At 38.1% G+C, this 16,279-nt stretch overlaps 1 protein-coding gene across 9 annotated transcripts in view; it reads right to left on the minus strand.

Annotated features, from left to right (window-relative positions):
• The window catches only part of SGCG (sarcoglycan gamma), a 175,190-nt gene that overhangs the window by 141,149 nt on the left and 17,762 nt on the right, over nucleotides 1-16,279 (minus strand). Inside the window, exons 1-2 of one of the 9 annotated variants that reach the window (XM_055244029.2) lie at nucleotides 13,165-13,235; nucleotides 9,007-9,085 (exon numbers count right to left, since the gene is read on the minus strand). The exons of 2 other annotated variants lie outside the window; for them this stretch is intronic. In XM_055244029.2, coding sequence (XP_055100004.1) covers nucleotides 9,007-9,048 — 42 coding nt within the window. In that variant the 5' untranslated portion in view covers nucleotides 9,049-9,085; nucleotides 13,165-13,235. Of the gene's footprint in view, nucleotides 1-9,006; nucleotides 9,086-12,874; nucleotides 12,945-13,164; nucleotides 13,236-14,692; nucleotides 14,714-16,279 lie in introns of those variants that run through there. 6 more of the 9 variants (XM_063618842.1, XM_063618843.1, XM_055244031.2 and 3 more) reach the window with 6 other exon arrangements.

Raw genomic sequence — 16,279 nt, forward strand, 5'->3', positions numbered from 1 at the left:
TCAAATGCATTCCAGTATGGAGACAACACACTTGTATCGTTTCACCAAGATTAACATTTTAGGGTATTTTATATAGGCTGGGCATGGTGGCTCATGCCTGTAATCCCAGCACTTTGGGAGGCCGAGGCAGAAGAATTGCTTGAACCCAGGAAGTGAGGTTGCAGTGAGCCAAGATCGTGCCACTGCACTCCAGCCTGGGCGACAGAGCGAGACGCTGTCTCAAAAAAAATAAAAATAAAGAGAGAATATTTTATATAAAGTTTTTGTTACAATCTAAAATGTTGAACAAAAGGAAGATTTTCATGGGAAAGGTAAACAGCCACTTGCCTTTCTTTCCTTCATAGACCTTACCATTGGGGATAGGCAGGCAGCCACAGGGAATGCCAGGAGGGCTATTTGCATCCTGGAATGCACACGCCCCTTCTGAGCAGCCATGGCTGCGTGCAGAGAACGTTCTCCACAGAAACAGCAGAAATAGCCTCAGCCTGGAGTCTCCTGCCTGCTTAGGGCTCCTTTCTGGTGCGCCTTCTTAGGGGACTGTGAGAAGCAGGTTCAAGTTCCTGACCAGTTACCGTCATTTTCCTGAGGTTTTCCTGGCTTCCCCGCATTGTGGGGTCAGGATAAGAGGGTACATTGAAGAGTGATGCCAATGGAAGCTACTATTTACTAAGAAGTCAGAAACTTTCTAATTGCCTTATATAGACTAAATTTGATACTTGTTAAAATGGTAGCTGCTACAATGCAACTCCTCTCACCTTACAAATGAAGAAACTGAGACATAGAAATTAAGTAATTCATACAAGGTCAAATGGCAGTCTGGCTCCACAGCCTAAACTTTTAATCATAGCCTCTCCATTGATGTTAGACTTTCCAGAGATGTTTCTCAAGTAAAATTAATTGAGCACTTTAAAAACAGAGTTAAACAAGTCACGAAGGTGAAGCTAGGTTTTAAGGTACCCTTCACTGCTGCCTCTACTGCCCCTAATCCATTCTCCATGTCAACTGCAGTGATCCTTCCAAAGCACCCATGTGACTGTGCTGCTCTCCTTTTCTAGAGGTTCAAAGGTCTCACTGGTGCTTAGGATGAAGCACAAACGCCTTTGGGCACAGCGAGCCCCCCTTTGTCCCCATTCCTCAGTGGTCCTATCCACCAGTCATACTGAAGTCGAGTAGGCACTGAGATTTTCACAGATTCTGAGAAAAGTCTTGACCTTTACCATCCACAAACTACTAAATACTCCTGTACCAATGTTCCCATAAAACTATCTACAGCATAACATATAAAATTAAAAATGAAGCTGGAATCCAAAATGGCCACAGTGGCAAGTGACGGATCCTGCAATCCTCATGAGAACGTTGTGGAGCTATCTGGCCCTGCAGTAGGTCTGGAGAAGAATAAAGCCAGACAGATGCTATAGAGGCTGAGAGAAGAGGAGGGAGGGAGGGAGAGAAAGGAAGGTGTCATGAGGGTCAAGGCGGGTTCTGAAAGAGCAGGAGAGTGGCAGAGTCATCCTCAGGATGCTGTAGTTTCTCCCTTCCCACTAGGAAACCGCAGCCCTGGTGCCTCAGCTGAGAAGACGCAAGGGCTGTGATGAGCCACAGATTAGGGAGTGGAAGGAGATCCTCAGGCCCTATAAATTATGCAAAACTGAACACATTGGGCACCCACTATAATTTACAATTATCATTTAATTTTTAATGCAATTTAATAACAACTTAGTTTAATGACTAGCAAGTACGTTTTCTAAAGGACAATATGGAACAATTTCATTTTCTGCATTTTAACTGCAAGCTTAGCTGATATCTTTTGGACACTTGAATTTGTTAGTCTGGAATGCTATATCTAACTACCTTGAAATGCTACTTTTCATTTGTCTTTGAAAGACAATCTGAAATGAATCCTAGAACCTATAAAACTAACCCCAACTTGTAGCATTACTTTTTAAATTCCACAAAGGTGCCTTTTTGTACCTACAAAATGTTTGCAAGAAAATAAGCAAAAAATAAACGGTGTATTCCGTAGTTCGTTTTGTACTGGTAGTTACTCCATTCTGCTGGCAAACCTTTCAGCCAGCTGAGTTATATTTTCCCCTATTTTTTTTTCTAAGCCTTCCTTTAAAAAAATTGTTTGCTAGTTGTCATATATTAATTTAGAAAACGCAAAGAAAGAACTCATAACTTCAGTAAGCTGAAGCATTAGCCCATGTGTACTTTTACCCCACTTATGTTTATTTTTTCATACATATTTTGAGCAGCATTTTATATTTTCCAGATTTGGGGAAAGAACATTCTTCCCTTTTTCACTCCAAAAATAGTGAAGGAACCAGGTTGCTATTTTGCTCTTGTTTTGTTTATTTCCAACTTATAAAACCACTGGACTTTTGTTGTCATTCATTTTAGTTTATTTCTTAGTGTCTATAACAAAACTATCAAGAAAATCTAAAGCAAATGTAATGCTACCACTAAAGTTTAAGAGCAGAATTAGAAGTAGGTGATCTTAAAGATGATACATTGTTTAAATTAACTACAGGATACAACTCAATGCCCAATAATACAGAAATGCTATCTTTGGCATTCTACAAATTAAAAATATTAGAAATACAGGATTATGCTAAAAATAAGTAGCATATTTGTAGTCAGAATAACTTAGTTGAAATGAGAATTTTATTGATATTTGATATATCATTATGTTGTGATACACCAATTTATTCAACATTATTTTGAATTTATTATTATGCAACCAAAGAAGAAAGAATATTAAGAAACCTCTTAAGTGTTTGGTTTTTAGGTAGTACTTTTCATTGATATAAAATCCAAGTTAAAACGGAGCACTTACCTTAGATATTAAGGAAAGCACACAGGTGAATGAACTACAGCTGTCCCGAGCTCTACCGGAGACAGAATGTTTCAAACTTTTCTATGACTTTACAGAATGAGAGCGAAGGATGAAGCTTCAGCAACTGTCCCTGGAAAAAGGGCTCTCACGAGTGTAGCCCTGTCTCATGTTTCATCCCCTCACATTAGCAAGAGACATGTCTAATTTTACTCAGTGACAAACAGTTCATACCACACTTAAAATTTTCTGGGCACCAATTCCAGGACAAGCTCTTCGCGTGCCAAAAACAAACCAAAACAAACAAACAAACAAGAAACCAAACTCTTCTTCTTACAAAATCAACTTTCCAACATTTAAACCCTAAAGCATGATAGTTTAATATAATTATAACTTTCTAAAAAAAACTTTACCTCAAACAAGTAGCAAAAAACTTCTAAGACTAGTTTCCATTAAAAACTAATGTTGATAAAATTTTATGAAAAATCTCTTCAAATTAACATGCAAGTTAGAACTTGTGACTATTACATATATACTAGTCTCATCCAAATGAATGGCGTATTACCATGTAACAGTGACTCCTTAGAAATCACTTTCCCTAAGACTCTTCAAGTGAAAAACTTTAATATCTGAGGAGAAAATCTTAAACAAAGATCACCATAATAGAAGGTAAACAAACTCTGCATGTTAAAATTAAGACAGTTCTTTTCTAGTAAACTAACATTTCTATTATGTTTAACAAATTACGTGAATGTAACAATGTGATCTTAAATTGTCTTTAAGAGTAATTAGGTCATTCCATTTTATAAGGTGTAAAGACAATAGAATAAATATCAAACTTCTGAATAATTTTAATATTTTATTTTGCATTATTTTTATGTGACATGGTTTGCAGCATGAATTAAAACATACTAAATTATATACTTCATATTTGCATTTTAGTACTAAACCTTGAGTATAAGAAGCAGTGCCTTAGTATACATGCACACAAAGATGGGAAAAACAGATACTGGGGCCTCCTTGAAGAAGGAGGGAGGGAGAAAGGTGGGGTTTGGAAAACTGTCTATCGAGTACTAGGCTTACTACCTGGGTGATGAAATTATTTGTACATCACATCCTGGTGATATGCAATTTATCTATGTAACAAACCTGCACATGTACCCCTCGAACCTGAAATAAAAAACGAAGAAAAAAAGGAGCAATGCAATAACAATGCATATGCTTCATTCTCATTTTATTTTCTTCTCAGGAGACTTTTCTCTTCATTCTGCTTATTTATACTCTACCATAACTTCTTTCGAAATTTGATGCTTCTATCATACCAACAGCTGCAGGCCTTAAATTACAACCTGATACAGCTTCAAATAATCTTACATTTGCAAGACATCTTAAAACCTTTCATGAATTCTCTGCACATTAGTACTTCTACTTTGGGAATCAGCTAGACATAAAATTATAGGACAACTATCAATTTCAAACAAAAATAATATATTAAACGATAATGATATGAAATGTATTTTTGTATGAGTGTATGTCTGAAAAGTCAAAGTCTGAAACTGCTAACTCAATATTCTGACCGAAATGTCATGCATTTAAAGGTTACAATTGAGAGACCTTTTCATCAATCGTAAATTGGTTTTGTTGCAATGAACTTTTCAGTGTTTTGGGAACTGTTTTGTAAAAATATTAGTCAGGTGATGTGTTTGATCCCCACTCATATTTACAGATTCATTTAATATTATCCACACCTATGTTTAGTAGGGCAGAAGAATGACATAAAGAAGCCTTGATTTTATCAGTTAGTTGAAATTATTAAAGCAAGACCTTCCGTTTGTAATGTAGGCAGCCTAAGTTTGTAACTCACATACACATACACATTTTGAAATGTTCTCAAAGGAATCATAACACTTTAAAGCTCCAAGAGACCTTAAAGAAATCTAGTCTAACACTCATTTAGGTGTAAAATAATTTGTTCCAGATTACAAAGCTAGTAAGCCTATGGGTATAAGTGACTTTGAAAGTCCTTAGGCCTAATTTGGTACTTGGGTGCTCCACTACAAACGTGCCTCCAACCGTGGTCCTACGAACCTATGGGGACCTTTCTGGCTTCCCCCTCATTCTCCCTCTGCTTCCATTCTTGACTACTGCAGTCATCAGTTAGCGCTGACCTTTCTTCCTGACATCCTCTCATCAAGCTCTTCCTTCAATTTGGGCATGGATAACTCTGTTGCTAGCTTAAGTGGTTGAGTTGGGGGGGATCACTTTCAGAACCAGTGAAAATAGGGAATTTCAGTAGTGATGTGGTCAGTTTTGGAGAAATCATTTCTGTTTTGAGATGAAGTAGGTAGGAGGTGAGGTTATCTGTAGCCAGGAGAACGTGGAAATAGGGGAATGAGAAAGTTCAACATTTGAAAATAACAGAGTATTTTAACGATTTGGGTTGTCAATTGACTAGTGAAACATATTAGGCCATGTCCAAGGCCCAAATGAAGTTGATAAATATATGGATAGTAGTCTCATTTTAATAGTTCTCATGACTTTATAAGCTAACTGCAGTCATGGATTACTGTGACTAAATCCCTCAAAACTGCTCAGCCTTTCCTCCAATACAACATGCACTGTCTCCCCACAATTCCTCCAATACAACACCCATTGCTCTTTTGTCCATCTTTCCTTCCTCAGTTGATGATGCCATCCCCCAGAAGGTCACAGAAGACAGACTTAGGGCTCTCCCTCACTCACCAGTCTACCAGTCCTAACCTCAGTGATTCCCTCTGCAGGACCTCCTGCTCTGCTTGCCTTCCCTCCTTGCTCCTGCCTGACTTGGGGACTCACCTTCTCTGGCATCGCCTATTGCTATAGCCAAGTACCTACTTCCTCTGCTTCCAGGAACTGCCAGCCCCCATCCTACACACCTAGGGACTGCCAGGGGAACGATGAGAACAGGTAATTCTGTCCATATCACTCCTCAGCCTAAAGCCCTTCAGCAAGCCTCCAGGATGCAGAACCAAGTTCTTGACCTGACACACATGCCTTCAGGGATGGGCCCTGTTCATCTCTTCTGTGCCTTGTCCTGGGGAGTTCGGAATCACAAAAGTGACGATGCCCTTGGGTGCCTGGCTATCTTTGACTAGGGTTACCTCCCATCTTTTTCTACTGGTGAACTATAATTTAACTTTTAAAAGTCTGCTCACAGGCCAGGAGTGGTGGCTCATGCCTATAATCCTAGCACTTTGGGAGGCCAAGGTGAGCAGATCACTTGAGGTCAGGAGTTCAAAACCAGCCTGGCCAACGTGATGAAACCCCATCTCTACTAAAAATACAGAAAAAAAAAAATAGCCAGACATGGTGGCAGACACCTGTAAGCCCAGCTACTTGGGAGGCTGAGGCAGGACAATCACTTGAACCTGGAAGGTGGTAGTTGCAGTGAGCCGAGATCGCACCACTGCACTCCAGCCTGGGTGACAGAGCAAGACTGTCTCAAAAAAAAAAAAAAAGTCTGCTCACATGCCACTATCGGTTTTCTATGCTTAAATAAAAATGGACACATATTAATTGTATACATTTACTGGGTACAATGTGATATTTCAATACATGTATACATTAGGTAATGATCAAATCAGGATAATTTATTATCCTGATTTATCCTGATTAGCATATCCATCACCTCAAACATTTATAATTTCTTTATGGTGGGAACACACAAAATCCCCTCTTCTAGTTATTTTGAGATACACAATACCTTTTTGTTGACTATGGTCACCCTAGCATGCAACAGAACACCAAACCTTTCTAATTCTAACTTTTTACCCACTGACCAAGCTCATCCCTTTCTTCCCCTTCCCCTCCCCATTCTCTGGTAATCATTGTTCTACTCTCAACTTCTAGGAGATCAACTTTTAAGGTTTTGCGTATGAGTGAGAACATGCAGTATTTGTCTTTTCATGCTTGGCTTATTTTACTTAACATGATGTCCTTCAGGTTCATCCATGTTCTCAAAATGACAGCATTTCCTTCTTTTAAAAGGCTGAACAGTATTACATCATGCATATCTACCACATTTTCGGTATTCATTCATCTGCCGTTAGACACATAGGTTGATTCTACATCTTGGCTATTGTGAATAGTTCTAAAATAAACATGGGGATGCAGATGTTTCTTTGACATACAGATTTCATTTCCTTTGGATATATACCCAGTAGTGGCACCACAGAAAACCTCTAAACCACAAAGGTAAACAACAAGAGAGGAAGGAAGAAACAAATAATCTACAAAACAGGCAGGAAACAATTAATAAAATAGCAGGAATAAGTCCTTACCTATCAACAATAACCTTCCATGTGAATAGGTTAAATTCCCCGACTAAAAGTTATAGTGTGGCTGAATGGATAAAAAGACCTAACTGTATGCTGCCCACAAGAGACTTATTGCACCTGTAAGGACACACATAGACTACAAGCAAAGAGATGGAAAAAGATATTCCCTGCAAATGGAAACCATAAGTAAGCAGTGGTAGTTCTACTTCTATCAGAAAAAATAAACATTAAGTCAAAAACTATAAAGAAAGACAAAGACAGTCATTATATAATGATAAAGGAACATTTGCAGCAAGAAAATACAGCACTTATAAATATATATGCACCCAACAGTAAAGCACCCAAATATATAAAGCAAACATTAGATCTATATATACTTTTAAACTTAACTGTAGTTACTTGTATTTTTGTTGTCATTACTTGTTTATGCTGTCCTCTCTACTAGACCATAAACTCTTTGTTCAATGCCTATATATAGTGAGCCTTCGATGAACTAAACCCAAGTTACACCAGCCTTATTAGTTTTTTTTTTTTTTTAAAAAAGGTATTAATTCCATACAGTAACCTTAGAAAACTTGAGCTATCATAGTATCTGGATGACACTGTAGGAAGTATCCAGAAGAGGTCAGTATAACAGTAATAAAAGTATGGTTTTGGGGGCAAATTAAATGTGAATGCAAATTAAATTATTTTGTAAGTAACAAACTTTAAAAGCTTTCAGAAATACTATGTCAATTATTTGCCTCTTTAATTAAAGTTACAATCTTCAAAATAGATGGCCATAGATCTTTCACATAAACAAAATGAGTAATCAAATGATTTTATATTCAACTGAAAACTAAGAGTTTTCATCTGGATTGTAATTACTTGGATAATTCTCACTCATATTCTTTGATTATTTATCAATAGGAATCACCCAGTGTACACATTTTAACAAATATAATTAATATTCCCTGTAAAATTGTTATATCAATTAAATATTTGATTATTAGGTTACTAAATGTATCTTTTTCATGGTACCTTTGGGGAATTGGAAGTCAATATTTACAAAAATTGAACTCAGTGTTCTAAGAGAAGATAGAAGGGAAAAATTCACATGTAATAAATAAGAAATCATTGAGATGCTGGAGAAATTAGGTGTAAGAAAGGCTAAAAGAAAAAGAAAACTCAGACTTCAGGGGAGAAAATAGAGTACTACCTAAAATTTCAGTATTATGTTATACACTGGCTTCCATGAACACATGACCCTGAATAATTTGTAAGAAATAGATATTGCAACTCCATCAAGTATAGACTTCTTGGGCAATGATTATTTGGGCAGAGAATGTAAGTGTGATGTGTGCATATCAGAATCACAGGAAATAAATTAAGAATAATTACCAAAGTAGAATCTATGCATGGTAAAAAGGAAATCAATCAGAAAGGCTTAGAATAAAATCTCCTCCTTAGAATAAAATCTCTTCTTTTCCCCACTACACCTCTACCTCCAGGTGTCTGAGGTCACTACTTAGATCTTCCTTTTCATACTTACCTCTTACCTTTAATTAGCCTCCTATTGCTATGTCTCAGTGTATTAACTCTAGACATGATCTATCCAGTTTGTTCACGCAGGTTTTCATCCTGCAGCACTCTCCTCCTTTCTCCTATGTAGCTCTATCACCCCTTTCAGCTCCTTCTGTGGTCAACTTGGCAATTTCGCACAGTCTACTTAAAGATTTATTTCTTGTTTCAAAATTGTAGAGAGTATATCTTGACCCTCATGTTCTTTAACTGAACGCACTGGTGCTGTGGCCGCTCCATCCCCCACCTGTGACCACGGTACACGCCGCTCCTGTCTCCAGCCCTCTTTCAGTTTACCTGCACTTTTACATGATCAAAGCTGATTCCATTCCATTCCATTCGAAAACCATAATGGCATCTCCTGTGATTTCACCAGCTTGATTAAAAAAATAAAAATGCAACAAACGGTGTTCACATTTTTATAACTATGTTTCCTTTCATAGACAAATACTGATCTTATAACCCCTGTGCCACTCCACGTTTCTATTACCAGTTCCAAATGAAACTTACTTTTAAAACTATCTCTCCTAATATTTTAATTGCTTCATATTGAAATTACAGCTTTTCCCACACAGCTTTTATTATTGGAATTTCTGAATTCCTTTTTCTCTTTGTTACAAGAAGAAATTATGTGAAATATGTCTCTCACATTCTTAGTTGTCTCCTGACTTTTATTAATTTTTAATCTACTATATGGAATCGATTCCATTTTTTTTTCTTGAAATGTACTTGCCTTCATTTTCCATTATAAATAGTTTCTGTCATGGTTGGATCATGCCTTTCTTGTGTGACTAACCTCCACCTCCCTTGTTTTTTAACTATCTTCCTTTTCGTTTCTTGTATTGCTTACCTCTATCACATCCTCAAGCTTCGGCCAAACTTGTAGTAATCATGACCATTGTAAACCATCTCCTTTTTCTGCTGTATTGGTGTGATGCAGGCTCTCCCTCTTCCTGTCCCCATCTGCCAGTTGAGGCTCCCACAGCTGTGGCCTTGAGTAGGTGTCAGTGCTCTCTTGAGCTGGGCTAATTGTTCTCTGGACCTTCACTCATGTTCTTTCATTTACTCCCTTGCTTTGATGGAGTGCACCCTCAATAATTATTCAGAAAGGAGGGTTGGGAAGCAGATTGTCTGAGACTTTTGGTGTCTGAAAATTTATCTATTCTGCTCTCAAATTGGTTAATAATCCATTTCATTTAGCATAGAATTGTGGATTGAAGTAGTTTCTACTGAACTTTGAAGTCCTTGCTGCACTGACATCTATCTTTAAGATTCCTGCAGAGACGTAATTCTGTCCTAATTTTCATTTCTAGTTTACACTGACTAAGATATATTACTGTTTAAAGGTATCTGTGCCTACCTTTTGGTAAAATTAATATTCTTCCCAATTTATTTCCTTTTACATTCATCTGACACTTTATATATCGATGTGATCAAAGAGAAGACAGCATGCAGTTATAAAACTTAAGTGTATTTGTTCTTATTGCAAACTAGTTATTATCAAGTAAGAATACTAAAGTTATATTCCATGAATGTTCCTAAATTTCTTTACCTTGATCAGAAATTTCTGATGGAGTGTTAGAAAGTGGATGATGGTAGGAATTATGAAAATAATAATACATGACATAAAGTAAATTTGGAGGAAAATAGCAGAATTGAACAGAAGACATCAGAAGTCTGGATATGGAGGAATAGAGTGATCTGTGCCCAGGAAATTTCAAAGTATGTTGGCCATTGAAAATTTGTGGAAATCTTCATTTATATAAGAAACACTCCTCTGAGATGATTTCTTCCATTATAGTAACATTTCTGGACTCTCTCTTCAATTTTTACTTATTTCTTCCCAAGAAAAGTGGATTTATGCACCTTATCTGTGAGCTGGAGTAAGAAAGCAGGCCTGCATGTGTGACTCCTCCTCCTTCTTTAGGGACCTGGCTTCATGTCTGCAGAGAGGACACCTTTTGCATGGATCCTTCATGTTGAGAGTTTAAGATGCAATCTTCCCTTTGGAGACCCATGATTTCCCAGCGCTACCTGGTGGGTGAGTGGGTAGATCCTCGCCCAGAATGTAACATTAGGAGTCCACCACTGCTGCACATCTAGGATATATTCTCTAACAGCTCCATTTGTAAAAAAACACTGACAGAGCTTCACCGGCCTCATTCTTTTGTCTGTTTTTCAGTTGGTTCAGAAAGTGGGTGGTAAATAGAGATATGATTTTTCTCAATCTTCTCAAACTCAAAAAATATTAATATCAGCATTTAACAACCACATATCTTTGTTGAGAATCTACTACGTAGTAGGGGTTATTCTGTATCAACATGTGTCCTTCTTTAACCCTTTTCTCCCACTTCCTCCTTTCTTGCAGGACTAGTGTCCCCCTAAGACCTTCATCCTACTCCTGGCCTTCAGCATAGGCTAATCTGTGACTGTTCTTTGCCTATAGCCTGTTCATCCATCACTTGATATTAAGTTTGATGGCAGAGACTGAGTCTTGATACCTACATTTCCTTAGTCTCTAGATACTCATTAATTATTTGCTAAATTAATGAAATGATCAGTAAACCATTAACTTTAAGCCATAAACTTTCTATGCTTAAGTAGCTTTCTTTCCCACTGAGGAGGCAGATAGCTACTACTCAATAATATGGTTAGCATTACAATTTAGACATGAACTAAGGGCTGTGGAAGCAAATAAAGGAAAACTTTAATGTATTTGGAAGAGACCTGGTGGTAGTTGATTCTGCAACAGCACAAATCATTATTAGTAATTATTTTAAATCTTCTAATATTTGTATATATTTTAAATATGCATAATATAGTAATATTTGAATATAATTTATAAATATATAAAAGTCAACACATATTGAGATATGTCAGTCACTTTCCCATGGGTTATGCTTTTTATTAATTCATAAACAAACTTGGAGATCACCAACCTAAACCTTAAAACAAACCAACTTTCTTCTTTGAAAAGAAGAAAAAGAGAAAAGAGAAAACCACCTATTCTTAGAGCTTACTGGGCATCTCCCTCAAACGTTCCCTGGAATACAGACATGAAATCATGCAATATTGCAATTGCAACATTGCAAATGCCTCAGGGAATAAAAGTATGGGTAAGGAGAGGTTAATCCATGAGTAAGAGGTAGTGGAGATGACTTGTGATCAGACATTCAAGTCCAAAGGCAATCTTCCCACTACAGGAAACCTGATTCCTTTCAATTATATGGTATGGGTCTCAACCCTGGGCTCCCTGATTTTGAATCGCATCCTCAGTGTTGATGACTTTGGCTCAGCCTCTTAGATCAGAGGTTCTCAGCCCCCATGCCATGAACCGATACTGGTCCATGGCCTGTTAGGAACTGAGCTGCACAGCAGGAGATGAGTGGCTGGTGAGTGAGCGTTAATGCCTGAGCTCTGCTTCCTGTCAGATCACTGGAGGCAAGAGATTCTCATAGGAGTGTGAACCCTATTGTGAACTACTCATGAGAGGGATCTAGGTGGCACGCATCTTATGAGATTCTAATGCCTGATGATCTTACCTGGAACAGTTACATGCTGAAACCATCCCCTATGCCCTCCATCGATGGAAAAACTGTCTTTCACAAAACTGGCCTCCAGTGCCAAAAAGATTGGGGACTGCTGCCTTAGATCCCAAAAAGTCAGATGCAGATTTCTTATAGCCTCCTTGGTTTGACAGCTTGGCTGATATCTTGTACTCTGATTCTGATTAACATTACATGGCGTTAGTTTCAAAATCTTCTGTTCTCTGTCTTTCCTTAGAGATAACAAAAATCTCAGGCTTTGAAGTCAGCTGAGCTTTAAATTTACTTTCTTCACTTAACAGCAGTGTAATGATAAGTAAGTTATCTTCTTCAATGGTCAATGTTCTATTAATGTTGGGAATAATACTATCTCCCATTTAAGGTTAATTAAATAATTAAATAAGATAATGTACAAAAGGTGTCTGACATGTACTAAAATACATGTTAACTGGTTAGCTATTATAATTATTCCTTAATGCTGAGAATGAATTTATCAAAAAGAAATAAGATACGTGACTAACAGATTATGATACATGTAGCCTTTATGATAAAAGTATCTTGGTTTACCTAATGATATGCCTGACATGATAAAGACATTTTGACTTAATGGTATATCTTACCATTTATGTGCTCAATTAGTAATTAACTCTCATAGGCAGACCATAGCATAGCACTTTTACACAATCAAGCCAAATTATATTGTTTTCTTTATAGTTTAGCTTTCAAAACGACATCATGGGTCAACAACTTCCTCGGCTATGATGCATGCAGGTCATTAGGCTTGACCACACACAGGTGCACGGTCATAGGCTGAAAGGCAGAGAAGCTGGACTCCCACACGCAGCTGCACTTGTCTTGCTCCTGACACTACCTCTCTCAGGTTACTTCTGAGGGTCCCTGCGCTCCTCACCTCTCATCCTCATGCCAGCTACTGAGAAGTCTTTGCCATCCTGTTCCCTCAAGAAATCTTTGTCCTCTGAAAACGTGTGCCTGGATACCAGAGGCACCATGACAACAGACATGCTGCGTCATGAGGTCACAAAGGTGGTGGCAAGACAATTAACGTTGAGGCTGGGGGAAAAGACACCAGAAGAAGAAGGCGACAAAGGAAGAGGAGAAGCGGCAATTCAGGTGGCTTTAGCTCCTCATATTTGAAGACTCATAGGCAGGGACATTTCTTGGGCACATAGACAAGCTCACATGTCTTTATCATACCTCCCGCTACTCAAACTTTCTTTGCATTGATTCTCTGCCATATGTGCCAGTTGGCTCCAGCAAACATCTTACATCATTTAATTTAAATCATTTCAATTAATGTGTGTATACTACCCTCAATAAGCTAATGATCACAAAGTCCATTTGTTTTCATAGGAAAGGAGGATTCCAATTAAAGGAAGAAATGAAGGGTTTGGCCCTAAGTACATTAAACAGATCACCCAGCCCAGTTCCTTAACATGAAAGAAATAAAGCTGTTTGATATAAAGCATTAGATTCTGTGGGATTTCATGTGACTTATGACAGGCCAGGCCAATCAGACATTCTCTTGTTCACAGAGATTATTTTAGAAGGATTCAATCCAAGCCAATTAGGCTTAATCAGAGCAAATTCCACTACGTTTATTTCTGCCACTAGAAAGACACACTTTCTTCTTTGCTTGCCCTGAATCGGATAGTGCTTGAAGCCTGGATTTGTCAGCAGCCACACAAGCCAGCCAACACAGCAGAGAACAGAACTGAGGGACAGAGAAAAACTGATGGCCATGCTTAGGCCATAGATCAAGGCATGCCCAAGCCAGGCCCAATCTTGTGCTTCTCAGTTATGCCAGTCAATAAATTGCCTTTGTTGTTCAAAACTGTATAGTTGGTGTTTGATCATTTGCAACGCGAAGAATCCAATACAAGTTTGAGGCAAACCAATGCAATAATCTTAAGAAGTTGCGTGTGTGTGTGTGTGTGTGTGTGTGAGAGAGAGAGAGAGAGAGAGAGAGAGAAATGGAGTCTGTCTCTGTTGCTGGGCTGGAGTGCAGTGGCAAGATCTCAGCTCACTGCAACCTCTGCCTCCCTAGTTCAAGCAATTCTCCTGGCTCAGCCTACTGAGTAGCTGGGACTACAGGCATGCACCACCATGCCCAACTAATTTTTATATTTTAGTAGAGATGGGGTTTCACCATGTTGGCCAGAATGGTCTTGATCTCTTGACCTCGTGATCCACCCGCCTCGGCCTCCCAAAGTGCTGGGACTACAAGTGTGAGCCACCGCGTCGGCTGCCTTTTTTTTTTTTTTTTTTTTCCACAGGGTGATGGTGGTGGTAAGTTCCTGAAAAATGGAAGAATGAAGGAGAATGCAACCACAAGTAGAAAGAAGTATTTAAAAATGAGGAGAGAAGGTGGACACAAATTTGAATGACTCCCTGCCATTAGTCATGCAAACAGAACTTACAGGTTACGGAAATCCGTATCATCAATGTTGGCTCACATGAATGAGGAGGACTGTTGAGTGTTCTCCTGTGCTCTGGGTGGGAAGGGGGTCAAAGATGAGGGTAGACAAAGATTACTAGGTTTTGCAAGAGAGGACTAGTGGGAAAACTTAAGATGACAGTTCTAAGTTTAAAAAATATACTTATATATATATATATAAATTAGTAAACCTTATGGATGAGTTCTTGACTTTCTGATATACTGTATCTCATCAAATCTAAGAATGATGATTATAAGAACACCATTACTTTCGTGCTATTAAGAAAGGAAATTCCAGTGCAAATTAAACCATATTTCTGAATGTCATATGCCTCACAATTTCAGAGCTATTAAATGTGAGAAAAATGTGCATCTTAGATTTGGTGAAATATGATAAACACACGATGGAGTGCATATTAATAGCAGATGCCTGTCAATCATGCCTTATTTAGATAATTGTTATCAATGATTATCTCTGTCATGTATGTGAGCAGGCTTTTGCTGATTTTAAAAAACGTTTGTCTGCTAGAATAGATGACAAATGTAGTTTTTATTTAAGACAGAAAAGTAATAGATTCTTAAGTAACTGCATGGAAATGTCCGTTATTGTATACAGAGGTTACAGTAATGCAATTAATTACCAACTGTCCTCAAGACTGTACTGAGAAGCTGCGTTATTTTGTGTTACATGAGTTAGCTATATGGCAAAGGCACGAGCACCCCGCTGGGGCTACTACTGCTGTCTCTGGTCCAACAGGCACCAACTAGGTGCCAAGCACTGTTCCAGGGCTGAGGATACCACCATGAACAGGACAAAAGAGTTCTCTTGTTCTAGAGACTTCTTAGAGCTTATATTATAGTTTAGGGGAAACGGCCCATATGTATGAAAATTTCTCATATTTAAATATGAAAAATAAGACAATTTTCTATAGTGACAAATTAAGAGAATAAATAGGATTGCTAGGAGTATATTTTAAATACAATGGTAAAGAAGGTTTTTTGGCACATCAAGTTAAAAAGCTTCTGCACAGCAAAGGAAACAATTAATGAAGTGAAAAAACCAGTCACGGAATGGGAGAAAATATTTGCCAACTACCCATCTGACAAGGGATTAATAACCAGAATATCTAGGGAGCTCAAACAACTCTATAGGAAAAAATATAATAATCCAATTTAAAAAATGGGCAAGGGAGCCAGGCGTGGTGACGCGTGCCTGCAATCTCAGCACTTTGGGAGGCCGAGGCACGCGGATCATCTGAGGTCAAGAGTTCAAGATCAGCCTGGCCAACATGGTGAAACCTTGTCTCTACTAAAAATACAAAAAGTTAGTTTGGTGTGATGGCACATGCCTGTAATCCCAGCTACTCAGAAGGCTGAAGCAGAAGAATCACTTGAACCCGGGAGGCGGAGGTTGCAGTGAGCTGAGATGGCACCATTGCACTCCAGCCTGGGTGCCAGAGCAAGACTTCATCTCGAAAAAGAAGAAAAAAAAAAGGCAAAAGATTGGAATATATATTTCTCAGAAGAAGACATATAAATAGCAAACAGCATATGAAAAGGTGCTTAACAT

The sequence above is a fragment of the Symphalangus syndactylus genome, chromosome 15, assembly GCF_028878055.3.
Source record: "Symphalangus syndactylus isolate Jambi chromosome 15, NHGRI_mSymSyn1-v2.1_pri, whole genome shotgun sequence".
NCBI lineage: Eukaryota > Metazoa > Chordata > Mammalia > Primates > Hylobatidae > Symphalangus > Symphalangus syndactylus.